A 27,718-nucleotide genomic window follows, 5' to 3' on the forward strand; every position below is an offset into this window, starting at 1 on the left:
TTAATGATACTCACGTTGGTTTCCACTCCTGTAATCACAGTGAGAATTCTTACCCAAAAAAAAATCACAGTGAAAATTCTCCATTGACTTCATGTTGCCCAGCAAAGACCCACAACACTTCCTCACAATTTCTGAATTTCAGTAGGTACAGAATACAAGAACCATCTTATGACACTTCACAAAGCAATTCCATGGCAAACCTAAACAGGAAACTTGAAAATTTTTCTCACTAGCACAATAGTAGTAATTATTTCCAGCAGAAACACTATAATCTCATATTCATTTTCTAATCTACATTAATGCCCAGATTGTAGTGTGTGCCAGCCTGCCCAGATGCCCAATACGCACTGGCATGCTGCATAGGATTCATCCACGGTTGCAAACCGATGCAACTTTCCTGGTAATGTTGAAACAATATAGTTCAGATCCCACCATTAGCGGGCAAAAACTCCATTACAGGTCTCAGAGAGTTGGACAGGCAGGGTTTATGGTTCACTCTCTCACAGAGCATTCAACATAAGCATCAAAGGAACAAAATGATATCCAGTTAAAACCAGATCAATGTCAAAGAAAGTATCAGTGAAAACCATCATCAACTAAAAGTTACAGCAAGCGAATGTGTACAAGTAGAATCTACTCAAGGCTCAAATGTCCTTTCCATCAAGGTTTAGCCAACACATAAATCAACCTGTTGATACAATTATCTGGTAGCATTCTAAATTTCCTTGCGCATCCAAATGCTTCCTAATGTATTTGGTAAACTGCATTACATGTAAGTTTGCTGTGAGGACGGCAACCCACTGCCCATATAAGCCCCATAATTAGATGGGTCTGTACCGTACGTGCTTGCTGCAACCCTCTCATCTTGAGGATAATAGTAGGGCCTTTGAGCATTCGTTGGCTGGGTGTATGCTCCCTGGCTGGGAACTTGATAATCGTAAGCAGTTGGACCAGCATGAGGATACCTTTCCGCAACTCCCATATAGGCTCCCCTCCCACTGAAAACTGGCGGCTGCCTATTCACAGCCGTAGCAGGCATACGAGGTCCAAAGTATCCTCCATTTGTTCGAGCCCTCTTTGGCTGTTGATGCTTTGCCACTTCTCCCATCCTTTTCTTATCAGCCTTTGATTTCTCCAATTGAGCCACTCGTTTCTGCAGAGGGTCTAGTGGATATTCCTCTTCAAGCTTGTACTCCTCAACGCACCTGATGACAGCCCTCAGTGCACCAAGCTCCTGCGCATTTACATCAATCTGAATACGAAGAAAAAGAAGCTCTGATTAATAATTCACTAGATATTTGAGCAAGGCAAGATTTACAAACGGTGGGTTCTCTTTTATTCTGCTAGCTGAGAATATTGGTAAGCACCTGAGGACCAGCAGTGACTCCTGAATTGCCCTTTCCTTGTGAATTCCTCCTCAAGTCCTTCAAGTATGTCTTCAACAGAGGCACAGGAGGGAAGCTCTCTGAAAGCTGGAATGCTTGACTTAAGTGGACAGCATCAATTTGCCTTCCACTGCTGATCAGCGATTCAACAATACCTGAAACAGAATGAAGCTCTAAATAATTGGTCATTTCTAACATAATATAGGGTCAGCAGGGCTCTACCCATCTGATCCTAGGTACTCTCTCCTAGCTTTCTGAAAAAGATCTATGTAGTGCTCTGCAAGGCTAATTGCCAATGGTATAACCAACATAAAAATGGTAAGGTCTCCAGACACCATTATGGTCAGTTGCAGAACACCAACCTGGCATTTTGTGTGTTAACCCAAGAGATCGGCAGAGCTCAGGTGCCTGCCTGCGACGAGCAACAGCAAGTACAAGCTTGCAAAGTTCTTCTTCATCAAACTCCGAAGCATTCCTAAAAGTGGCGAGGAGCTGCAGAAATGCCTCTGCTTCCAATGAATTTCCATTGGCAGCATCAACGTCCACACCAGCCAACTTAGGCTTCCAGTCATCAGCAATTGCCTTGGCTTGCTGCTTGATTTCAGGGCTCAAAGGGTCATCAGCACCAGGCTCAACCCCCACCAACAAGGGGGCCACGGCTTCCATCAACATAACACATGATCTTCGCATGCCCTGAAGGGCTGCATCCTTCTTGTTACTTTGATGGTCAGTTTGATCAGGAGGGTAAAACCCCTCCAGAGAACCCAGCACCAAACGGGCTGGTTCAGTTGCACTTTTCAATGCAACAGAGACTTCCTCACGTATGGCAACAATATTTTTTCGGTTCTCCATAACAAAATTCAAAAGCCCTTTTGCATCCATCTGTTCGCAAAATTGCGTCAGCTCTGGACGGGGCTTCACTTCAACAGGCACCCCATCAGCATTTCCCCCTGATCTATGGGGGGATTTCTCCTCCAAATCAGGGAGGGGAGAATTGGTATCACCATCTAATGAGCTGCTTACCTTGTTTTCTGTGTTGTTCTCAACATCTACCGCCTCTGGGGATGGGGGGCAGTACTTCTCTCGTGCCTCCACAATGGCGGCAGCAGCAGCATCTTTTATCTCCTGAACTCGGTCTAATAGAGCTTGTTCTTTAGCAGCAACAGCTGCTTCTCTCTCTGCAAGCAATGTGCAAGTTTGAGATTGCTTCTCCTCAAATACCTTCTCCCTTTCTTCTAGCTCATCAGAACTCTTCTTTAACAATTCCTCACGGCTGTGGAAATATTCTTCAACTTCCTTCCATTGAACTGTGTCCTCCAAGGAATCCTTGTAAGATTCAAATTCAACAAACGCCTTCCCAAGCTGTTCTAACATGGTAGTTGTTGATTCCACACCCACAACTGGCTCTGTCTCCGCCATGTCTTATGAAAGGATAGAGATGATTACAGGTTATACATAATAGATTACAATAAGAAAACTAGCATCTCCAAACATATAAGGTGTCTCTAAACATTCTCAAAATGACAAGTGACACAATGAAATAACGGGGAAAAAGACATCCAGCAGACAATTTGTTGGTATGTTTTGAAACTGCTACATGAGCAGAAATAAGCACATGGCATCCGAGCCAACCCAACATTCCAGGACTAGCCAAACAGTATTAATGTTACATGATCTCAGCAAGACAAAAGGTAGAGTAAGACATAGTTCAAAAGTCAAAAATAGGGCCCATCACAAAGATGCACATCTGAGAGATTCTCTTTCATTCTAAACAATTTGTTCAACTCAAGTATTTATTTTGGTGCTACTACATCATTGGAAGACATCAAACATGCAGCTAAACAAAAACTCAATCAAGTCACGAGAGAGGCAAACCTAGTGCATGAATCCTGCAACAGGTCTAGGGAGGGTCAAAAAGTATGCAAACTTACCCTTACCATGAAATTTCAGTTGGGGTCCTATATTAAATAAAAACCAATAAACTTAGATAGAAAAGGACTAGACTGCACCCTACGGTTAAAATTATGATTGATTTCTCTCTCAGTTGAGTGTTTTTATGGTGTCTTGCTGCTGCAAGTCTGGTTTTGTTCAATTTGGCTAGTGAAGGTCCATGAATCAAGAAACTCAAAAGGTTCTAAAGTGAGATCGAGCATATTACTTGCGGATTCTGAATGACAGCCTTGGGACTTCCATACACTTCAAAGCATCCACAAGGTTCCACATCCAGGTATCTAGCAGACTACAACTCCACCCCCCCCCCCCTTCTCCTAATTATAGTTGTCAAGGCATCACCTACGCATAGGCATGAAGACAGTTTTATAAGGGGTAAGGCATGCAATGCTTTAAAGCCACCTTGGACAAAAAAGAAAGCACATGTAAGGGAATCCAATACAGCTTCTTCCTTTTGTCCACAGCAACAAGACAGTTTTATAAGGGGTAAGGCATGCAATGTTTTAAAGCCACCTTGGAGAAAAAATAAAGAACATGCAAGGAATCCAATACAGTTTCTTCCTTTTGTCCACAGAACCAACTTTTTTTGATACCTTTAAAGCGTTGCATGCCTAGGACACCTTACCCCTTACAAAACCACCTAGACACCCTACAACAGTAGCTATGGGTTCTTTTGGAGTATAATTCACAGATTATCAAAGTAACAATATCAATAGAAAACCTTTGGCAATGAAAAAAAATCAAAAGATAACCTCCAACAAGAAGGGTCAAAGTCAAACAAATCTTTCTTAATTCAAACCCCCCCCCCCCCACCCCCAAAAAAAAAAAGGAACTAATCTTTCTTAATCAAATGGGATAATCTCCTCACTATTCGAATAAGACGAAATCCTGAAAAGATAATGATATAGAGAACAGAAATAACAACAGAAACAGTAAAAGAAGGGAGAAGGGTCAAACAAAGCATAGTTATAGAAAACAGTCTATAGTATATGTAATCAATTTCATTAGCAGACCTTTGAGTTAGTCTGCATATGTGATTTAACCATATAGATGTCATCTTGTATCTTCAATTATTGGACGACACTAAATCCGGTGAGATGCTATACTATCACGAAGATAAGCTTCCAATAAGTCATAAGCATGCTCTACTAGGAAGAGAGAGGCCATTCTGATGTATGAAAGAAACACTTCCTGACGTACGAAAAATAACGAAAAATTACGTAAAAGCCCAACTGATTCATTATCCTATGGTAAGAGTGTGAGAAGAAAGAATATGCAACCAAGGTGCGGGCATTTGAGTAAAGGTAGGTTCTACCGTTCTACATCCCATCATTACAGGCAAAGGGCCTGAATCAGGTTAAGACCTCATAAAAAGGGGGGAATGTTTTTGTTTCTTCTTCATTGCATGTCTCTGGTCTTGTATTTTCACTGGGCTGCAATAATCTCTGAGGTGGATCCTAGTTAGGAAATCCTACACAGGTTACTACAAGAAATTCATCACATAAGAGACAGGACCAGTTGATATAACATTTCCTAATCCAAACAGCAGCAAAATGGAACCGGCTGTAAATGAAATACACTATGCTCCTTTATTCAATACCCACTTACAAAGTGAAGCACTGCAACTCAACTCAGAGAGACATGTATTTGAATGCCTTTATTTCAACTACACGTGGAAGGTGTTCTCTAATATTACTCCCCTCATTTCTGTATCCATCATCAGTAACTCTCAGTACCCTCTCTGCTTATTTTGAAACCAACCAGATCACTCCCCAAATTCTCCTTTTCAAAGTGACTAATCATAAATTACCATTGTTTTCTAATTATATTTTCCACTCGGCACTACCCAATGATCTCCTCTTCTTAACCAAACAAAGAAAGGGAAAAAAAAGAAATTCGAATTGACCAACCAACAGTACCCTCTCTGCTTATTTTAAAACCATCCCGAACGCTCCCCAAATTCTCCTTTTCAAAGTGACCGGTCATAAATTACCATTGTCCTCTAATTATATTTTCCACTCGACGCTACCCAATGAACTCCTTTTCAACCAAACAAAAAGAAGGGGGTGGAAACGAATTCAACAACCAACAGTACCCTCTGCTTATTTTAAAACTAAGCCGAACACTCCCCAAATTCTCCTTTTCAAAGTGACTAATCATAAATTACCGTTGTGCTCTAATTATATTTTCAACTCGGCGCTACCCAATGAACTCCTCTTCTTAACCAAACAAAGAAATAAAAGAAAATTCAAATACACCAACCAACTAGGAACATAACCCATGATTCTGAAGAATTAAAAAGCAAGCTGACGGTAAAATTATTCCTCTTTTCTTTACCAAGAAAGACTGTTCGTTTTCTTTCAAACCCAATGTTCAAACCTCTCGAAATCAAACGCAGTTCATGAAACAAATAGAGAGAAACATGGCGTAGAACAAACACAGAAGCATGAATTGACTAGGAAATGGAGATAAACAAGAACATATAAACCAGGAATTGGACATGCCTTGGATAACAAAGTTCCGACAAAAACAAAGGTCTCAGCAACACAAATTTGAACGAGCAGGGACATTAGGACATACCTCCTACGGAGTTACGAACAATGAACTAGTTCGAGAACCGCTCGTTGATCAAAGGTTGCAGAACGCTGCTCTTGTGATGTGCTAAATGCTATTGCGAATCGCGAAAACCCGAAACCCTAGCTTCGTATCTTTCTCTTCAGAACGAAGACCTTGTTCAAACTGTCTCGACATCGTGGCTACTATTATAAGGAGCGGCTAAACCGGACTGGGCTGGCCGGTACCCGGCTCAATTCTACGGTTCGTCAACCTTATTTGGCAAATTGGCATGCCAGCTGTGTACATTACATACGGGTGTCAATACGATACCGAAACCATTTAATCATACCGTATCGTACCATTTAAAACCCCACCGTACCGTACCGTATACTATTTTATGGAATTCGGTAATGTACGGTTTTGGTTTCAGACGGTATCCGGTTGGTACATACCGTATAATATACCAAATTATCGAATACCGAACTGTACTGAATATCATTTTAAGGTTAGTTTTGTAATTTTAATTTAACATTTAAACCCTAATAGATGAATAACCAAAGTGCTAAATGACTATAATTGTAATAGATGATTTTTCCATTTCTATAGATCTTAACTAGTTAGTCTCTAAACAATTTGTGCTAATTTGGGATTGTATTTCTATTATTTGTTTCCGCATCAAACAGATTACCTATTTGCCTAATAATCATTAACCTCCGAGCAGTAAGAGCCAAGAAAGCATAGCATTTCATTTGTATTTGCAATTTTCCAAGTATTTCAAGTATGAAATTTACATGGGTGTTTCGTTATATTGGAAGCCTAAAAAATGTTATCTTGTATAGGAGAGAACCGACAAACATGAAGGCAAGTTTGAATTCAATAATAGCTAATGTTGTCTCCATTTTTTTGTTTCATCCATATTCTTCAGGCTGTTTAAGGGTATGTTTCCCCTGGCTATTATTTAGCTTAATCAATCTCTTTTCTTTTCTCATCTATTCGAGTGCCCTTCTAAATTAAGGTTCATTAGCAAAGTGATATGATTTTATACCGAATTCATACCGTACCATATACCGAACCATTCCATTTTTATCATATCGATTTCATACCAAAACCGTACCGAACTTATACGGTATGGTACAGTTTTGGTTGGACGGTTTGAAATGCGGTACCGTACCAAATTATCGATACCGTATCATATTGACATCCTTAACATTACATATTAATAGAGGTAGCATCTTCTCTAATATGGAAATATTATAGTTAATAATAAAATATAATATATAGACTCACAAAGTCCCTCTGCAAAGCAAGGGTAAGGCTGCCTAGAAAATCCCTTCCCCAGATCCTACAGTGTGGGAGCTTCGACACTGGGTACGCCCTTTTAATAAATTGTTATGATCTCCAATTAATATAGGAATGTAGATCGCCTAGATTATACGCTGAGGTGATTAAGATCTTCATTTAGAAGTTATATCTTTTTGTCACTTTAGGGATGATCGACGTTTAAAAATAAATATTATTTATAACACTTGCCCTTAAATGTTGATTAATAGATAATGTACCTCGTTTAAAACTTTATTAAAAAACCTATCGTGCAAAAAAAACAAAAAATCTTCTCCAAAGACCACAATCGGGTGTTCGTTTTTTTTTTTCGGTTTATTTTTTCCCTTTTTCTCTCCCGATTTTTTTTTCTTTGACTGTTTCTCCTATATATATATATATTTTAAATGTTAAATACGAATGAGTAAGAGTATGAAATTTCTTGTTGTTTTTCTTATTAATTACTCTTCTTCTTTTTTTGTTGATGAGAGAGTATCTATTTTTAACACACCAAATCAAATTTAAAGTTTAAATTCAAACCCAACCAAATACAAACTTCATCCTAAAACTCAAAACACAACAGAATACGAGAGTTTGTATTATATAGAGTTCTTGACTCTTAACACCTGCAACATTGGATAAAATTTTGTATATTTAAATTTAAAAAATTTGTTGTAAATCAAATCAATCATTCAGGATTTTTGCGATCTCAAAAGATCGTCAAGCTCCATTATGATTTTGAATTATTACTGGTACAAGTTTCTTTTTAAATATTAGTACTAAAAATTCTGTAATTATAATTCAGTCCCCCATTTTGTAATTTTGTCAATGCAGGGTTAGTAAAATGGTAAGATCCATACTTCTCAGTGGAGAGGTCACGGGTTCGACCCTTGCAGATGACAAAGCTTCCCCCTTGAGGATGTAATCGAGGTGTGCGTAAGCTGACTCGGATGAACCTTGGATACTTAAAAAAAAAAACACACACACAACTTCTTATGTTAATGAAGTAAATCCAAGGAAGTCTTAAATTCAAACCTCTATCCCTCTACACCTTCTACCCCTTCTCATCCTTTAGGCCTATGAGTCTGTAGTCCAAATGATTGACTTGATGATGACCAAAAGAAGGAACTCGCCCCCCACCCCCATAAGGGAAAGAAGAAAAGAAGAAAAAAAACAACAATTTTATCATTAATGTGTCTCAAGTTAAGATCCGTAGTGTTTACCAGAAAAGAACAAATTAAAATCCATGGCAAGTGAAATGCAGCATATTAGTAGATTGATTTAAGCATTTAGTGATGCCCCAAATTTTTTGATCTTCTAAGCGTTACAATGTCGCTTTAGATTTAAGTTTCTAGCACATCTGTTTGTGATACGGTCCACAAAAAGCATTTTGCGTTAGAATCTCTCACTTATGGCGGGAGAAGAACCTTAAAAGTTGGACCTCCAACTTTAGATCCTAAACTTGATTTGAAAAATCAGCTCATTTGGTGTCTTTGAATAATACCCACAATCACTGAGATTGAACCATTGTTATCATGTTTAAACTCCTTACAATCATAGTGGAGATTTTAGTGTCAACACAAAATTTTGACTACCCACCATGTCCCTACTCCTGTTGATGTTTCTCATCAGTACTGTATACAAGGAAAAAGAAAAAGAAGACCATGCAGTCTCTAGTATGCATTCTTGAATAGGTTCTGGGTCCATTCTGAAGCAAGACAATCGGGAAGAATGGGAGCTTAAAAATGGATTCTAAGATTCAGAGTCTATTCTGAGAATGCATACCAAACACAGCCTTACTGAACCCATAGCTTAGGCAAGGAGAACAAGTCACTTCAGATGATCAACCCACCAACAGATTCCAGAATGTATGAAGAGCAAAGTTGGAGTAGAAAGAAATCAAAATTCAGGTAAAGAAGGATCTTTCAGGGGTCACATTCATATATTCATTTCATTTCAGTATCTTGAAAGCATGTCTCGGAATATCGTAACATGACAACAGTATACAAGTAAGGAGTCTTACAATCACAGTGGAATACCAAAATTTGTTTCATCGACATTAACCGGTGTGCAAAACAACTAACTATATGTTGGAAAATTTTTGCAGAAGTTGTATACAGCAGAGTTAGAAATACAGTAACTGTCGTAACTATACTATACAACATGATGGATGTAAAACCTTTGTGTCTTTTTTCAGTTCCCACCGGCCGTCACACTCTTAAGGCGTTGTTGACTGCACCACTTGGGGATGATGCTGCCTCGTACAATAAGATAAACAATAAATGCCACATATGCAGCTGTAACAGCACAGACCAAAAAGCCAAACAACAATCCATTCACTTCAGCAGAGAAGAAATCCAATAAGAGATACCCATTGATAAGTATTACCATGGCAGCCACAAACCAAGCTAAAACCTACAGCAAACATTCAAAAACATTAATAGAACATAAAATTTATTTTTCTTTTCTAGCCAATTTCACTCATACAGGAATCAGTATTCAGTTTTAATAGACGAAAGCATTTATAGTGTTCAGGGTTATGAAACATTGATTTTGGTAATGAGAACTGCAATCAAGCTCCGATTACCATGCATTTTACACATCCAAAATGGAGGTTGATTATCATTCAGAGTAGCAGGTTAGAGAAATTATGATGAGAGAAAATAAAGGAATTAAAAGCAAGAAAGATACAAATTTAGAAGACTGAATTGAAGAAGAAGGATTGCCTATGTTACACCTAGAATTTCAGTACATGTTAGTCCATGTCAAACAAAATATCTTTTCTTGTAATAAAAATTCATAAAGCATATCCCTGACTCACTGAGCATCTCTGTTGGCTTCTTTGAGGCTGAAACTCCTCATTTAGCAACTAAGTAAGTTTGTCCATCCGACTCTCAAACTGTTACTTAACTATACAAAACATAACACCCAAAGTTTGTCAACTAACAGGTATGTTTTATAGCCAATTACTGAGATACCACTGCAGCATTGAGCTGTTAGGAATCAATTTCTTTTAGGGCTGACTATTTCAATAATCAATTACATCAACTATTCTCCATAATGAACGAGAAATACGACTGAACACCATATATCCTAATGCCTATACATGATGTAATCCATACACTAAAAATTCCCAAAAATCCTTTGGCTTCAGCAGTGTAATTTCTCTAACTGGGTTGGTTTTGAAATTTGCACCAAGGCAGCTCCATTTCTATTTGGTATATGGTTATGCTAAGAAAATGAGCGATGTATGGACAAGAACATGCAGGAGAAAAAGTTCAAAAAGATTAGGATTGACGATAAATACCAACCGCACTTCGTTAAGTGACTTTAAAGAAAAACGAGTATTCATGCAAAAGAAACATAAATTCAAGTCATGGGTGGAACACAAACACACACATACACACAAAAGTACCAAAAAATAGAGCTAGCATCTAACCTTAACAGTACGGCCGATCTTAAAAGTTCCCATTATCTCCTCCTTAGAGACCAAGAAAAGAAGGGGAATAAGGGCAAAAGGAATTTGAACCGATTGAAGGACATTAAGCCATTCATTTAGAACATCCAGCATAGCCTCAGATGAGTCAAACAAAAGAGCAACAATTATAGTAGGGATAATAGCAGCACTCCTTGTAATCAGTGACCTCATCCATTTCTTCAAGCGGAGATTGAGAAAACCTCCCATAATAAACTGCCCAGCATATGTCCCAGTGATAGTGCTACTTTGTCCAGCTGCTAATAACCCAATTCCCCAGATGTAAAGAATTGGGAATAGCCCTCCTCCATACTTCTCTTCAAGATACTGACCCGCATTTACTAGGCCTACACTATCAGCCTTATCTGTACCATAAAATCCCTTTGCAAAAACAGTTGTGACAAAAAGATTGATCATGAAAGAGATGGCCAAGGCGACAGTGGACTCAATGGAATAGTAATTAAGGGCCTCTTGGACCCGGCCTTTCTGGTGGATCTCGATCTTCCTTGACTGTACCAGAGCAGAATGCAAAAACACATTATGAGGCATAATTACACAACCTACAAGACCAACAGCTTGCCGTATTGTCCTGGAGCTCAGTTTTGGAACCAAAACACCTACAAAGAACGAATTATCCATAGAGTGTTTTCTGTCATGGATGTACAGTAATAACAACTAATAGTGGGGAAGCACAGCACCAAGTAGTTATCTCACCTAGAAGAAGTTCCTTGCCATCAGGCTTAGCTTCACCAAACATCCAGGCAAATGAAAGTGCCATTGTTCCAATAAGAACTGCAAAGAAGGCTTCTAATTTCCTCACTCCATAGTTCTCAAGAAATAAAAATATGAAACTGCATACAAGAGTAGAATAAAATCAGTCAACTCCACATATTGAGCCATAACTATCTTTCTACAAAGAAATTTAAACTCGCACATCCTCTGTCCTCTCCAGAATCAAACTCAAATCCATCATTGGAGAATACACAGATGGGAAGGGATTTTTCTTAACTAAAATCAAATCCCTTCAAATAAATTTGTTAGAAATTTAAACGAAAAATCCATAAAAATCTTGAACTCACAATCAAAGACCAAATTCAGACAATAAAAGGACAAAATCTTCCCCTCTCACTATAAAAAAAACTAGCAAAATCAATAACCCAAACTTAGCCCAAATCAGAATCAGAACAACCCAAGGAAAATAAAACCTACCAGTCAAATGCAGTGATCAGAACTCCTGCCCAGAGTGGCAGATGTCCATTACTGAGAATCTTTATCGCAATAGCACTGCCTATAACCTCCTGAATATCAGCTCCAATCAAGGCTACTTCTGTCATGATCCACAAAAGGTAGGTAGCCCATGGTGGGTACTCCTCCCTACAGAGCTCAGCCAAGTGCCGGCCGGTGACAACACCAAGCTTAGCCGATAACAACTGAATCAGAAGTCCCATGATAGTTGCCCACATCAACAGCCACAAAAGAGAGTAACCCGCGATGGCTCCAGACTGAAGATCGCCTTCTAGGTTTCCTGGGTCCAGAAAAGCAATGCTCATCAGGAACCCTGGACCCGTAAACAACCACAGTTTCTTCCATGAAAAGGGCGGAACAGAGGAAGAATCTTTATCTTGGATGTCGTCGTTCTCGTCCACACCCACAACCACTACTTTCTCACCGGCTTCAAAAGCCGTTTCTGTGTCACCGTTCACTTCTTGTAGCTCCCCAGTAGGTAATAACCTGGCCGCTGCTTCCTCCCCTTCCTGGGTTTGCAGATATTGAGCAGGCATTTCTTCTTCACTTCCCTTATACAAATAATCAAAATCGAAGGAACAAGAACAGAAGAAACAAATCACAACACCCCCTTTTCTTTTATCTATCACCCGAATCTATTCTACAAAGAGTGTTTGGGAGGTACAATAAGAAGAACGTGGCAGATGCTCGTAGAGCTGCGCCTTAAAAAGTTGACGCAGACTGATCGCCCAAATAGTGGCAAAAAGAAGAACCTAATAAATAAATAAAAAGACTTCTAACGGTAGAAGATACTATTCTTATCATTCTATCATTCTACTTGGATGATAATGACAAAGTTTTTATCAAGAAAAAAAAAATCGTTTTTACTGAAAAAGTAAATAAAATATGAATTTTCATCAGAGCTTTACAAACAAGAAGAAATTGTAATAAAGGGCAACTACCCATCCTTCTTTATCTAGATGGGGCACCATAGAAACGTTTTTCAAAAAAAAAAATTGATGTCTACTTGTCTTCTCATTTGGGTTTCCTATCATCTTAAGAAAATCTCATGTACATAATATTTTAAATGATTTGATAGTCAAAATTATATAAATTAGTCAAAATTCAAGTTAACTATCAGTATCAGTATCAAAGGCTTGAGCTTTTCAAGCAAATCTTCCATTGTCATGACTCTTGTAATCTCTATTTTAACAAAAATTGAAATTAATGTCCTGAAAACGTCAACTTATAAGTACCAAATGAAGAGAAAGAAACAGGGTGTGGGATTCTGTGATAAATGAACAATAAACATTTGAGGTGAGATGAGAGAGCTCGAAGCATGGCACGTGAAGGGCAAGGGCATTAAATGAGTTTGGTTTTTGTACAGAAAAGAATGAAGATATCTCCATTAAAGCCTGGAATCCAAAACTACGGCCACTGTTAGTAACAGCAATTTTGTTTTTGCTTGAAAATTAATTCCTGTCTTTCTTGATTGTGTTTATTTCATTTGGATGACGTCAACTGGATTTAAATATTTTTTAAAATTTTCCAATGAAAATAATAATATCATATTATCATCTCTAATTTGTTAGTATTTTCTTCTTCTTTTCTTTTTCTTCTTCTTTTCTTTTCTTCTTCTTCTTCTTCTTCTTCTTCTTTTTTCTTTTTTCTTTTTTTCTTTTTTTTATTTTTATTATTATTACTTTTTTTATATGTATGTTCAATTATTCACTTGTCCATGATGGGGCGAAAGAAGAATGAAGATGATGGATAATGACGCAAGTGTGGCTTTGAACCTAAATGACAACAACTAAAAGCTCCCTTTTCGGCCCATGTTGGTAAAGGACGGAAGCCTCCTTTTCATGAAAGAACAGAGTAAATTCGAATTTTGCTGAGGTTCAGCATTAAGCGTTGGTTTTAGCGGTCGGAATAGAAATCTTGATCGAAATTTCAATTCAACTTTTCAAGTTGTATGGTTTAATAGTTCAACGGATTAATGACGATAAACCGAAGCAAGGTCGAGTAAATGACATCAGTTAAGTGGGCATATCAACTCTGTAGGTTTGAGTTTTTAAGATCGGTCCAGGTCAGTTTAGGTGTCTCAAAAACTGAGATGTATAACATTTTATGGAGGAAAAAAACAAAAAACAGAGATGCATAAGTGTATAACATTTGGGGAAAAAAATCCAGAAGAGGGAAGAGGCTTTTCCAAGTTTGCACTAGAATAGACCTCTATTCAGTGATGAGCCCCTCTTAATGAGATGTGAAAATATTACTATTAATGAAAGCAACAATGTCTAATTCTCAGGCTTCTGACTCTGTAGGGTATATTCTAGTTAAGATAAAATGAAGTCCCTCACCCCGTCGGGGTAGCCCAGAGTGCTCCCCGACGGGTTCCTGACCACACAAAATGTGGGGCCCACGGATAAAATTTAAAATTTTTTTTTTGTGTTTTTCCAAAAAGTGTTTTTCATCGTGGGCCCCACTGCTTTGTGTGGTCAGAAACCGTCGGGGGGCACTTTGTGCTCCCCGTTGGGGGAGCTGATCCGGACTCCTCTCCAACTACCCAGATAAGCTGGCAAGATTAGTTGATATATTTTTGTCTTTCTCTCTTGCATCTATCTTATGAAAAATCACACCAAAAAAAAAAATCTTATGAAAAAGACAGAGATATCTTAATATGATCTTGAAAAATCCTGTATCCGTCCTCCATTTATGTTTTTAAGCCACTCACGTTGAACATTACACTTAAAAAAAAGCCTTCTCCCTCAGTGATTTGAATGTTAGTTCCACTTCATCCACTCCTGATAATATCCAACATTCCCATCTCCCATTCAAACTTGTTGCAGAGGTACTTGAAGGATTGAATTGTGGTTTTCTCTGAAGGTGGATGGAGCACAACTGAAACCAGCTGAATCTTTGCTTGGGTTTTGAGTCTTAAAGGTAATTTATTCTATGCTTAAACCTCCAAGACCTTGCATACCCGGGGCCAGCACTTATTAATGTCTCTTTATAAGCCTCCAACCATTCTACACCACACAAAAGTATGAAAAGGAAGATGTTGAAATTGGAGAATATGGGCTCCATGCCTCCATGGTGAACAAAGACACCAATTCTTTTGCTTTGTTGACTTGTTTTATTGCTTATTAACATTTTTTAGGCAGTGGAGAATAATTAGCTTTCACTTTCATTGATCCTCCAATGTGATTTCTCTGCAAGTTTATCTATCTATTTTGACTGTTAGCCCTCTCAATTTTAATTTGGCACCAATCACCTTAACATCCAAAGATGGTCGAGAAAGGGAATCTGGACTAGTTTATAAATGCAGGCTTCAATGTTGCAGTGGAGTTTCATTTCTTTGCCATGTTATCTTTCTCCTACAAACTTGGCATTCTAGACATCTGGGTAGCCACTAGTTCTGTGAATCAATTAGTAATGAAATGCCACCTTAGAAAAAATTTGGGTATTCATAAAACAACCCTTGTAATGAAGAAGCCAATAAAAGACATCACCCGGTCTATTTATTGGATACAGAATACAAAACCCTTACTCGTCTCCTCATCTATATTTGAATGAGCTACTGCTACTCGTTCGTTTGTTCGTAAGCCTGTATCGACGCTGAGGGGTTGAACTTCTACAACTACATCACCACTCATACTTCTCTCAATCAAGCAGAAATTGGTAAACAGAGAACATTTTCTCACTAGAGGATACAAGCATCCTTTTCAAGCACACCATGGATTCATTGATTGGGAGTTTTTTAGGGAGTGAACAATCTTCTTACTTTGTGAATGAATCTCCTGCATATTGGACATACTTTGTTCTCCCCTTCAATGATCCTGCAAGGAAAAATCCTTTTAAAATCTCAAAATGAAGTGAAGCATGAAATTATAACTACCAACCTTTTTCTCTGTGTGTATTACCTTTGAGCACATTCATAACATGTGGCACAGTGACCACATGGAACAAAGAAGCAGTTTCGTTGTTCATCGTAGCAAATTACACAGATTTTTCCATCATACAAGTCCTCAGAGGAGCTACCAGTTCTTGAATCTGGATCTTCATCACTAGTTCCATAATCAATTTGAATTCTCTTCTCATGCAGTAATGGATCGGTTTCAGTCACTTGTGCCTCCTCTAATGTTCTGTCTACAGATGCATCACCATCACAGACTCCAAGATACTTCAAGATGAAACAAATTAAGATTGCAGATAATCCTGAATGGAAAGTAGATCATCAAATCATTAAGGCCAAGTGTGTCTATCAAATGGCAGAAAAGAACAGAAGAATCAGATTGAGCTTGTGTTTAGTATTACCTAAAATTGAAACATAAGTAGCCAAACGAGCGATGAATGAAAGCTCAACAGACCACCCACTGATGTCCTCCTGTATTTTTTTTTTAGGCACTACCAGTTTAGAAGTTATTCCCAAGGAAATGAGATAAGGATCTATTCTAAATTAACTGAGGTGAAGGTGACATTACATTTTCTGGTGTAGTTAAGACAACGAATTTCATATGTGGGAAGGGAAGCTTCAAGCTGCAAGACCCATTTACTGCCGAACACTTGCTCACTGCTTTAGTGACATCGTACATCTTAGACGAAACATTGACATTCAACAGCATTATGATGCTTCGAGAGTTCATGTTCACTAGGTGGATCTTGTAACTGTTATCTTCCTCAGTAACATATTCAAATTGTCCATCACCTGAACAAATATTTACCAAGTTAATTCTAAAAGCAAACAAGACTCTTGTCTTTTAAAAGCTCTTCTTGATGCTTGCATTCTTGAACTTAATCATCAGTCAATTTTGCAGATAAACCCATGAATCTACAATGAACCCATGATTTGAAAAACAATAGAAGACAGAAAAAGAATGTCTCCGTTCAAATTCTAAGAAATTTGGTTAGACTTAACTCTACCCCAATAACCATTATTTCCTAGATCCCTGTCCTATGAATTAATAAAAAAAAAACATATGTAACGATGTAAGGTTTGAGTCCAGTACTTAAGTGTCCAAATTACCAGGAAGTTCCTGATTTGATTTGGATCAATGGAATTGGTATACAGCAGAGGAATTAACTCTGAAATTTTAGTAGAAGAAAATTTTCCCTTGTAGCCTGTAATTCACCAACCAAAGCTAAATATTCTGCTAGATTTTGAGCAGCTATCTTTAAATCATGGGAATTTGAACTTCATTAAGCCAAGTAAAGCTTCACGAAGATCACCTGCTGGTCATCATTTATGCAGCATTTCTGAACTAGTAACCTATGTAAATAGTACTTTTATGCACTAAACTTAGAAAACAGAACATCTTGAATGAATAGATTCAGTTACCACTTGTTGGATAGCGAAGAGCAAGTGAGCTAGAGGAACTCGGCAATGATCTTTTTAACGTGTTCTCTCCTGTTGAAAGACCCACAGACAAACCAGGTCAAGAAACCAGAATGAAGTCCCAGGACTTGAGAGAAAGAAATAAGGGAAGGGTGCTGGTGTCAAAACCTTTAGTTAACACCACTATGAGATCACTGGAATTGCCAACTGGAACTTCCCATCTAATTTGGAGCCTAGAGCCCTTGTTCAACCACAAAGAAAATCCCTAAAGGAGAAGTTGAACCTCACTGTTAAGCTCTTCTGTTCATCAATATAAACAAAAGAAGAAAAAAGAGATAGTATAAGGAAAAGGACATCTGCAAACTACTTGTTGGCGGTAGGATCCGACGACCAGATACTTCGATATGCTCCAGTTCGTTTCCAAGCTCAATTCTGGCTTCTCCGCAAACCCATGAAGAACAGCACCTTTGCTGGCACTATCTGTCACCTGAATCTGTTTTACAAAGATTGAATTGGCTAACAACAAATGGGATGAGCTTGGTCCAGGCACTGTATGAAGACTCCCATAATATCCATATCTCAAAGTCACAGACACTGGAGAAAGAAAGAGAAGAAACTTCTATCAGAAATTGTCTGCAAACAGCAATGAGAGCAAAGAAGCAACAAGATATAGCACTAAATTACATGCCACATAACCAGAGAGTTAATGGAGCAAGCAACCAAGCACAGGTATCACGAAAACGGCTTGAATGGCTTGGAAATGCATAAGGTCTGGTTCCCCTGTACATTGCTGCCTGTCACTGTTTATGTTTGTATTGCCTGCTTGAAGGAGTGGAAGCTAGTAGAGAATAACTAGAGAGAAGAAGAGGGAGAAGGTGAAAATGGGAAGGAGGGAAGGAGCGAATGGTCTTACCAGTAAGCAAGGAACAGAATTAGGCAGCGAAGACCAGAGACCAGTGGATGAAGAACTGAGACCCTCCTGTTGGCCTCTGTGAGACTCTTAACGAACAGTTTTTTGAAGTATGGTGGGGGTTGTTAGGTTAGTACGTGCTTGAACGGTAGTTGGCACTTGGCACTTGGCACGTCGTGGTGGTCGGTAATAACCGTTATAAATATCGTTGCTAGATGACCCAAGGGGCAAGGGAGTATGAAATCTCATCCCTCTCTCAATGTGCTAAAAGCAGAGTTTTGGAAAGAGGAGAAATCCTGGGAAATTGCTTGGATGCTGTGCATTAACTGAGATCTCGACTCTTTTGAGAAACGGACAGTTGGTCTCGACTGTTCACAGCACAGTGCTGTGCATTAATTGCACAACATTGAAGTCGAACTGAAATTCTCACATTACCTTTTCTGACTAGTTTACTAAACAAGCCATCCTACACCAATTCCAAGCCCACCAGCTTATCTTGGTTCATTTTATCTCACTTGAATTTGGATTTTATCTATACCCTAATTTTTTATTTTTTCCTTTTTTGGGTTTCCTTGACCTGAGATTTATGGACCAGCTTCGACACACCTCGCACCTCAACTACATCACCAGAATAACTTTTATACATAATTTAAACATACCAGTAAGGAGAAATGAACTCTAATCTCTTCACTCAAATGCATTGATCATCACCAACTGATCAACTCTTTTGTGGTTATAACCTAATCTTTTTGAACTCCCATTTGACTTCTTAGTTTCATTGACGTCCCAGTAAAGAAAGGAATTGACAATAATGTTAAAATGTTAATTAATTGAATTAAATTTCATACACACCCTCTAGATTGTAAATTATTACATTTACATCTCTCAGAATTTTTTTTCTATTAATTTCACCTTCCCTACATTTCAAATTAGCTAGACGAAAAAGTAAGACCAATTCAATTAGAAAAACTAGCTCAATCAAGCAGAGTCCTAAATAATTGCAGCTTTGGTCAGACAAAATTATTCGATACATGAGAAAAGTGGAAAGCCTAAATAAACAAAATATGGTCAGAGAATATCGATAAATTTCCCTTTCAAGCCTAATTATCAAGAACATAGTGACCAAGGCATCACCCAGGTGATCGCCTGTGTACATTAAGTGCCTCGACAACTAGAGTTGCCTCGATCGGCCTTGCCGGTGCTGCCTGGCGTCCAGGAATCCATCCACTTTCAGCCACCTTTGAGCCATGTTAGCTACGGAAAAGGAAATGGCAAACTGGAATTAGGTTGTACCTACCCACTCAGATGACATTGTTAGCTAAATGAGTTTATGCTTTGCACTTCTCTTGCATTAAATAAATAAACAAAATTGGTCAAAGACGGATACTATCTATAGCCATCTCAAGGCTCAAGCCATCAGTGAAACAAACATACATCATTTGTAGGAACCTGTAATATTATGATACAAAACCAAAGCCAACAAACAATGGAACGGTCATAATTGTCAGACCATGTGGCCAAGCATTGCTCTTAACCTGCAGAAAGCCTCATTAGAACAGTGGGTCTGATTAACCTGCCTCAGCAATCTCAGGAAGAACCCCAACATGAGAAAATATGTTTGACCACTGAATTATTATCTACTTCCAGACCACAAAGGAAACCGAGAAATTACACTGGCTCCTGAGCAATTCATTCACTTGAAGCATCATTGGACCTTGCATCACCAGCCAAAGCCAGAAGCTTCATCAGCTGCAAACGGTATTCTAGACCTCTGAGATAGTGTCCCAATAGCATGCACCTTAAATCAGGGGAAAAGAAAGACACAAGTTAGAAGCCTAATACTCAAAACCCAATATTCATGGAAAAGCTTAAAACACTGAAAAATTATCCTAACCAGAATAGCAGGCGAGCAAGGTAATCCCGAGTTACTGAAATGAGTGGCTGGAATTGAATGGAAGCGTTCTCAAGAGTTTCAGTACTATCTTCATCCTTCCTAATACCAACTGATGTATCTTGGAAAAGAGAAGCCTTTGATTGAATCTGAGGAGAAAGGGTTGCAAGGAGACCATGTATCACACTATGAATGGTCTGTTGCACCTCAGGGGATGTTGGTTCTGACAACTCAGCCACCTGTCCACAAAACAACAGTATGACAATATGAGGCACAGGATAAAGTCGCTGAACAAGCCCTTCAACAGATTCTTTTTTCTTTGAAGTATGTTCATATTCAAAAACCATCACGAGGAAAGTTCAGTCTACTTTTCGTAAGCAGTAATCACAATTTATCAGAGGAAATAGCAAATCCATCGTGCAAGATATCACCGCAACATTGTCAAGAAACATAATGACTCTAAGAATCAATAGAATTCCAAATAAAAAAATTATTGAACAACAGAAAATTCCTATAACATAAAAAGTAGATGACCATCATGCTTTATGGTAAATGTGAAGCAAGTCAGTCATCCGCGCAACCATGTTCTTCTTTTAAAGTTCATCTTGTCCTTTTAAGGCTACAATTTGCACCATCACCACGAGCCTAACATCATTTTTTAAGACTTCAATGAACATGATACTTCAATTCCCAACTTTCAGTCCCATAAAGCATGGTTAATTTATATGGAGGAAGATAGTTTCTAGATATTTCTCCATATTTTCCAGATTTTCTTGCTGGTTAGAGAGGAGATAAGGATCAGATTAAGTGGGGCCAAGATCTTGTTGGCCCCGTGATCAGCTCCTGTTAAAAAGGCCAATGCTGCATACACCAGTCTTTGCTTCTAATTGGAGAATCATTCATATCTGAGTTGCAGAGAATGTAGGGTCATTTTCTTCATTGAGGTGAAGACTAAACAAAAAGGTACTTACTCAGATTTGGTTGACGCATGAAAATTTGTATGGAATACTTCGAATCCAGCTTAAGAAGTTTATTTACTCAGATTTAGTTATATTCTAGATTAGAAATGGGAGTTCTCTTTATATTGGGATATTTGTGAGAAACTGAGAACTTTGGATGCTATCAGTTGGTTTCATAGATAAAGGATTAGGTTGATAAACAGCCAAATTGAGTTTAGCTAAAACCATTAGGTGCTGTAAGATAAAGTTGAGCAAGGTCAGAGAACCAGTCTTTGGATATGCACCTTTTGCTGGCAGTAAATGTTTACTTAATGTAATATTAAAAAATAAAACAAGTAATTAACAACAATGGATGAGAATACATTATCATTGTGTAAAAATTTAAGAAATAGTAAAGAGACTCAAAAGTAAAATTTACAAAGCACGATGAACAATGCATACTAAATAAACACCCAATTTCAATGAACAATACACATGTCATAGACACCATATTCTTCCATGTCCCAACAATATAATATTGGAAATTTATCTATTGATATGAACTATGTGACATGTTAGATCAAGTCCATTCCTGATCCTAGGGAGCCAGGTTGCATTGTACTCTATTTGCAAGACATATGAATGTCACATCATAGTATTCAAGAATAAACAAGAGTAGTTTCTTTTCAATCAGGTTGAGATATCCAAGAGTTTTGTGATTTCACCAGGATCTCAGGCTGAGTTTTTCGCAACAACGCTTTTTTTTTTTTTTAATGTCATATACCAATTCATCTTGATAAGGGGCGAGATCTTGCTAGTTTTTCAAATATGCAGTTGGGAGGGTGAGATGCCTAGGCTATGAAACAGTAAGAAGACTGACAGCAATGGTGACAGACTTAATCCTGTTAATCCTTCTATACAGTCTTCCATTTACCCTTTGTGTTTCCTTTTTTTTCTTTTTCCCCTTTCACCAAACATCATTGTGTGATGTACTACAAATTCCTGCTGCCAGGTCCTTCACGTCCAGCCTTGCATTGAGAGTACCTGCAACAACCCCCCCCCCTTCTTTTCTGTGGAGTTGAGGTAATACGAGACTCAAGTACTAGAAGGAAATGCCTTACTCAATTATTAACTAATAAGGTACCTAAATTGACTAGGAAACTGAAACAACCCAATCCTTCAATGATAAGGTAACCTATATTAACTAGGTGAAATAACAAAATAACAAAGAAATATAAACACTATACTGGCCCATATTATAGACCTATTAAAATGGCCCATGGGATCAAAAGCTCAACACATATATAACCCTACACAAAGGGCACAAAGAACTACCAGTTAATTGATAATGTGCAGTAGTGAGCCAGTGGCCACCTTCTAAGGCAGGGCATTTACCATGGGATCATAGGCTTGCAAACGATCCTTCTAGTAACAGGATGAATCAAATCTTTTGAAAATCTATGACCTTGGTATAAGCTACAGAGAGAAAATCCTTTAAGGCAGATGCAGCCACAACGGCAAATTGCCCATGGTGCTTGCAGCAGGGGCCACCTTCTAAGGCAGGGCAGCACCATGGGATCCTAGATTGGTGAAAGATCTCGTAGTAACTGAATGAATCAAATAAAGAGAGAAATTTCTTTTAAAACTTCTAAGCTCCTTGAGTTGACTCCCAAGGATTTCTATGTATGTAGGTCAACCAAGGTTCGCAAACTCCCATAATTCAGGGCTCATGTGGAAGAAGAAAAAGACAATAGCTAAGCTAGAAAAGAGAATATAATGACTCTAAAGTAAGCGATGGGAGAGAGGATGAAGATAGAACCAGGGCTCAAATGAGTGTCAATTTTATAATTTCTTCTAAAACAAGAAAGAGGCTGAAAACCTGATGAGCAGGGGTGGAATCTCACCATGGACAAGTTTGCATAGTCTATCTTTAATGCAAACCATGAATCTGAGAAAGATCTGTTCAATACTCCATAGAATCTAAGCTGCAACCTTAGAAGGTTTTGCCCCAAGATTTATAAATTAATACGAGTAATCAGCCAAGGCTGCACAAAATGTTCATAAGCGTAACTTTCAAGTTAAAGGATTCTCAAGGGAAGATTAATAAAAAAAAGGACTTCCATTTAGAGGAAGCTTTATCAAGAAAACCATCCAATCTATGCCATACAAAAAAGAAATGGGGAAACTATAAAAATTGTCTTTTTGGGGGTATGGATGGGACCTTCAAAACTCTCTCTCCTGCTTCCACCTTCCAAGTTCAGAACAGATTTTGTAAATTACACTTACAAGTACTAATCAGAAAGTAAAACACTCTTTATTACATGTAAAACAGTCAAAATGAAACTTATTTGCTTTGAATTGAGCAGCCCTTAGAATAGGACAACTTCAAAACCACTAAAATTAATGTGATTTGGTGCCCAATACCTCAACCAAAATTTAGTTTGTTCCTCTCTCCCTCATCCACACCTTCCTTTTCTCATGAACCAATACAGATCATGGATCTAGAACTAGCCCTAAACAAGATGCAGAACCCACTCTGGAAGTAAATAAATGAGCCATCCCGATCAGAAATTGTCAAGCCTCAAGTGACACAACACATAATATTAAATAAATCTAACCCATAGTGAATATTGGGAAGACTGGGTTACCAATAATTCATTTTTCGTGTTTTCAATCCCCCTTCAGTATTGGGATATGCCAAGGTCCTCCTCACTCTGATACCCGTCTTCATATCTGAGGCCCCAGTAACCCTACAGGTTGGAATCAAGAAATTTTACTAGCTTATCAGAAGTCTACCAATTTACTTGTACAAGCAACTACTTGGTTTAAGAAAAGAAAGAAGAATTGTGTATTAACATAAAAATGAAGAAGTTGTGTTAATATAGAAATAACCCCTAATAAACAAACAACAGTTCATGGATGTCTATCAATGATGAAAGAGACCAGCAGGTGGACTACAAGGATCAAAACCATACCCAAAGCATGAGCACAAGTAAGATTCTGTAATCAGAAAGCGAGTTAGCAATGTGAAGAGTATAAGCTCCCTCTGTTTACTAATTACTTGCTTCTCAACCACTTACCTTATATCAACTCATCAGGACCAGACCTGAAGTGACCGTTAGTACCTTGCTTAGTCATAGAAAATGAAAGGGAAAAGGAGAGCGAAATGGGAAAAGATCCAATAAATCATCTAAAGGAGGATAGTACAATCAATATTTCAAGATTTCATAAAGAATGATCCAAGATAAGTAACAAACTACCATAACAATTTTAAAATCTTAATGTCATACAACGAAAATTTTCAGAGAAAGTAAATTAACAACAATATCTCAAAAGTATTTCATGTGTAACACTAGGTTCTACATCTTCTAAAAAAAGACTACAGGGCAAACCTTTTCTGGTTGCAATGATCTTAGGTAGTCCAGCAAATCATTCTTTTCCTCCCCGACAAATCGTTGCATTTGAAGTGCAGCATTTTTCCGTTTGATTTCACGCAGTTCCTTCATATTTCAAAAAAGGTAATGAAATACAGAATAATAGATACACTACAAGAATGTAATCATACACCTCAAAAACACTACTCCAGAGAAAATATACTATTTCTGGGGCTAATTTCTGGAGAATCCACATGCCAGCTTTTGGGGAGGCAAAATGCAGGTCCAATGAAATTCTAGCGACAGAATCTTTACTGCCCCTGAGCTTCTTTGTCTATTGGCTAGGTGATAGTAAATACTCCATCACATGGAATCTTTGAATTGGCTCTTTAAATCTCTAAAAGCTGTCTTTCTGAAACTGTCCAAAACATGCACTAATATAATAGCTCACATAAGTAGCAAAATCAATAGGGTTCCTCCATGCATCAGAGACACATGCAAAACCAATATAACAAAGATGGAGATATGTCAGAATGTGCAGAAATGACAGTTGATGCTGTACTGAACTATGTAACTTGAGAGAATCATCAATAAATTGAAATACTGAAGATCTCTGAGTCTTAAACTAAAAGACCCTAACTACTTTCATTATGACTTTCTGGACAACTAAAGTTCAGATTCTGTGACAAGCATATGTTTCAACTGCATCTGTAAGTTTGTTCCAGAAAGCCAGTCTTTTTACACATCAATGATAAAAACAAATAAATCTAGTCCACAATAATCACTCAACAACCTATTTCAAAAGAAAAACCAACAGACATTCCAACCAATTTGCTAAGGGGAACAGAAGGCAATGCACCAAATATGATTGACTAGAATTTAAGGGGGTATATCTTCACTCTCAAATCGGACTTGAGGACAATATCATTTCACAGTGTTTCTTGTGAAAAGTAACAAATTTTTTGGTTTTGACAGGAATATCTAAGAACTAAACTATTACAACTAAACCTTCTCCCAGCTAAACGGGGTAGGCTACATGTATTGCCTTCTAATCAGGCTCTATTCGAAGTCGTACTTGATCCAAGCCCTAAGGTTTGCATGTCTAGCCTCACTAATAACCTTTAGATATTCAAAGTATGCGCCTAGCTCTTTTAGACATTTAGTCATAGTGATCTAGGCATTGCATGGTGATACCCAAGAATCCAAACTCTTGGGTCACCTTAAGCACCCCTGGGGGGCGCCTTGCCACCTTGTTGGCATTCCCTTGCTTTCTAAACCCTCTCCACTGTGCCACGGTTGCCTTGCGGCCTTGATAGCTATGCTTTTGGTTCTTTTAATCTGAATCAAATCTGTACTGAAGCACCGAAAAGCCTTGGTTGAACATGGTCATGGAATCTCAAATGATTTTCTCATATCTTATCAAGAAAAGAAGCACACAGTGAACCAAAATATCTAAGCTTTTTTGAACAATATCTAACCACAAAATAGCTTGCAGACATGCATATTTTACAGATATGCAATATATATGTCAAATACCTATGAGCATCAGCTAGATATGATATGATATAATATAATTAGCAGAAACAGAAACAGAAGAAGATAATATCATCTAGTATTTTACATGCCACTGAACAGAAATCTCTCCATTTAGAACACGCTTTCATTTCTTTCTGTAACTGCCTTTGTCATATAGTGATAAGTTTATTCAATGCGAGTCATCACAAAAGTGAAGCAGTTAAGAAAAACAACAAAAAGGAAAAGAATAACTAATGGACAGAATAAAAAAGCTTACTACTAGTTCGAAAGGCAGTACATACCCTTTTGACAGAAGAAACACGAGACTGCAAGTGAAGAATATATTGCCTAGCCTCAGGTGTCATTTCACCAAGACCTTGAATATCCAGATCCTCATACGATTGGTTATCTTCAAATCTTTCAGATTTACCCAACAAATCATTTTCTCCAGAAAAATCAAATGATCTCCGGCCACGATTTAGTGATATCTTGTGAGCATCAGCTTTACCATTTTCTGGAATTATTTTCTCAAAATTACCTTCGTCCATTTGAAAGTTCTTTTCAAGGCAAAGCCTATATTCGGCATTGCGAAGTGTATACCTGGAAATTGGAATATATAAAGGAGGGACAACTACTCATTCTTTTCCCCAATTCAACGCAGAGAATATTCAAGTCATAACAAATAAAATTGCCACAAAAGAAAAAGTGTCACAGGAAACGAATATTTTATACCCAGTCATCATGGAAGAAACCAACAATTTGGATAGGGGCTCCCAGAAAGCCTCAATGTAAACCTGAAACTGATCAGAAGGGAGCAAGCCTAGCATGCCGGAGATAGTTCTTTTCATGGCATCCACTGTGTTGGGCGGGACATCCTTTTGTATAAGGCTCACATCAAAAGGTTCTATATCGCGAATTAGATCCAAGAGAACAGAATTCTGAAAGACAACAAATTTAAAGTATGAATTGCAAATGAAATGCACTGTAATCATCGTTAAAAATGATGAATTATGTGAAAGCGAAATTATAGGAATTAAAACGAATCAAATCACTGCAAGGTGAGAAAGAATTCAAGACAGACCTTGAAGGCGTTGAAAGAGTTCGGTTTTCCATTGGCGTTGAGTTCATCGAAGGAAGAAGCAGAAGAAGACGAAGCAAAGACACTTGGCCGAAGCTTTCTGGCGTGATTACTTGTAGTAGGTCGGAATTGGGACAGAGAGAAGAGGGAAACCGACCGAGGATGACGGTGAGGGGAAGAGAGAGGAAGAGAAGGCGGCGAAAGCAGAGAAGCAAGGGTCTGCATCAGACCCTAATTTCCAAATCGCCACCAGCCCTTACCGTCTCCTACTCTACTCAAAGCTCCGAAGCAGATGGAACGAGCTCAATCAAACCTTTAACCTCTACCCATTCCACGTAACACCGTTCCTCACCTCTGCAGATGCGAAAATTGCAGGCATGAAATCCAATTTGACAAGTTGCAGAAACTGGGGTTGCGGTGAAGCCGTGAATGTGAGTTTACGGACAGCGTGGCAGTTTTGTTCGTCCACGCAAAATCTCTCTCTAATTCGCTTGTCAATACGGTCGCTGGCGCAGGCGCAGCTGCCCGTTTTTTTTTTTTTTTTTTTTTTTATTGGTCAAAAACTGGAAATTTTCATTAGATGAAAAGGTCCCTAGAAAGAGGCCCCATAGAGAGAAGAAGAGTTAATTACAAACAAAGGGGATACCCCACCACACCCTAGATAACTGAAACATACGCGCCCCACGGGCTAAATAGTCCGCAAAACTATTAAGATGCCTAGGGATAAACTGAAAATGAACACAAGAAAACCTAATAGTAAGGAGTTTAAT

At 38.2% G+C, this 27,718-nt stretch overlaps 4 protein-coding genes across 6 annotated transcripts; all 4 read right to left on the minus strand.

Moving 5' to 3' along the window:
• Nucleotides 1-452: 452 nt before the first annotated feature.
• Nucleotides 453-6,056, minus strand: LOC149014660 (FRIGIDA-like protein 3). 2 transcript variants are annotated; one of them, XM_089156145.1, is made up of 4 exons: nucleotides 5,916-6,056; nucleotides 1,748-2,806; nucleotides 1,368-1,540; nucleotides 453-1,234 (listed from the first exon to the last, which is right to left on the minus strand). In XM_089156145.1, the coding sequence occupies exons 2-4, from the start codon at nucleotides 2,802-2,804 to the stop codon at nucleotides 767-769; spliced, it is 1,698 nt and encodes a 565-aa protein (XP_089012271.1). In that variant the 5' UTR covers nucleotides 2,805-2,806; nucleotides 5,916-6,056; the 3' UTR covers nucleotides 453-766. The 2 variants fall into 2 exon arrangements, with proteins under 2 accessions (XP_089012271.1, XP_089012270.1); XM_089156144.1 differs by having other exon boundaries at nucleotides 455-1,252.
• A 2,689-nt stretch (nucleotides 6,057-8,745) lies between these two features.
• On the minus strand, nucleotides 8,746-12,643 carry LOC149014661 (metal transporter Nramp3.2-like). Its single transcript, XM_089156850.1, has 4 exons — nucleotides 11,893-12,643; nucleotides 11,398-11,534; nucleotides 10,648-11,300; nucleotides 8,746-9,623 (listed from the first exon to the last, which is right to left on the minus strand). Exons 1-4 carry the CDS (start codon nucleotides 12,462-12,464, stop codon nucleotides 9,402-9,404), a joined length of 1,584 nt encoding a protein of 527 aa, XP_089012976.1. The 5' UTR covers nucleotides 12,465-12,643; the 3' UTR covers nucleotides 8,746-9,401.
• A 2,026-nt stretch (nucleotides 12,644-14,669) lies between these two features.
• LOC149014662 (E3 ubiquitin-protein ligase APD1-like) lies at nucleotides 14,670-18,136 on the minus strand. Its single transcript, XM_089157067.1, has 8 exons — nucleotides 17,931-18,136; nucleotides 17,610-17,836; nucleotides 17,411-17,507; nucleotides 17,246-17,314; nucleotides 16,392-16,615; nucleotides 16,225-16,294; nucleotides 15,831-16,125; nucleotides 14,670-15,746 (listed from the first exon to the last, which is right to left on the minus strand). Exons 1-8 carry the CDS (start codon nucleotides 18,028-18,030, stop codon nucleotides 15,668-15,670), a joined length of 1,161 nt encoding a protein of 386 aa, XP_089013193.1. The 5' UTR covers nucleotides 18,031-18,136; the 3' UTR covers nucleotides 14,670-15,667.
• An 852-nt stretch (nucleotides 18,137-18,988) lies between these two features.
• LOC149014663 (MAR-binding filament-like protein) lies at nucleotides 18,989-27,419 on the minus strand. Of its 2 annotated transcripts, XM_089155726.1 has the most exons (7): nucleotides 26,952-27,419; nucleotides 26,603-26,808; nucleotides 26,173-26,470; nucleotides 24,374-24,481; nucleotides 20,047-20,282; nucleotides 19,825-19,950; nucleotides 18,989-19,406 (listed from the first exon to the last, which is right to left on the minus strand). In XM_089155726.1, the coding sequence occupies exons 1-6, from the start codon at nucleotides 27,171-27,173 to the stop codon at nucleotides 19,842-19,844; spliced, it is 1,179 nt and encodes a 392-aa protein (XP_089011852.1). In that variant the 5' UTR covers nucleotides 27,174-27,419; the 3' UTR covers nucleotides 18,989-19,406; nucleotides 19,825-19,841. The 2 variants fall into 2 exon arrangements, with proteins under 2 accessions (XP_089011852.1, XP_089011851.1); XM_089155725.1 differs by lacking the exon at nucleotides 18,989-19,406 and having other exon boundaries at nucleotides 19,432-19,950.
• Between the last annotated feature and the right edge of the window lie 299 nt (nucleotides 27,420-27,718).

Source organism: Hakea prostrata, chromosome 5 (genome assembly GCF_041222555.1).
Source record: "Hakea prostrata isolate BN-2017 chromosome 5, UWA_Hpros_2, whole genome shotgun sequence".
Classification (NCBI taxonomy): Eukaryota; Viridiplantae; Streptophyta; class Magnoliopsida; order Proteales; family Proteaceae; genus Hakea; species Hakea prostrata.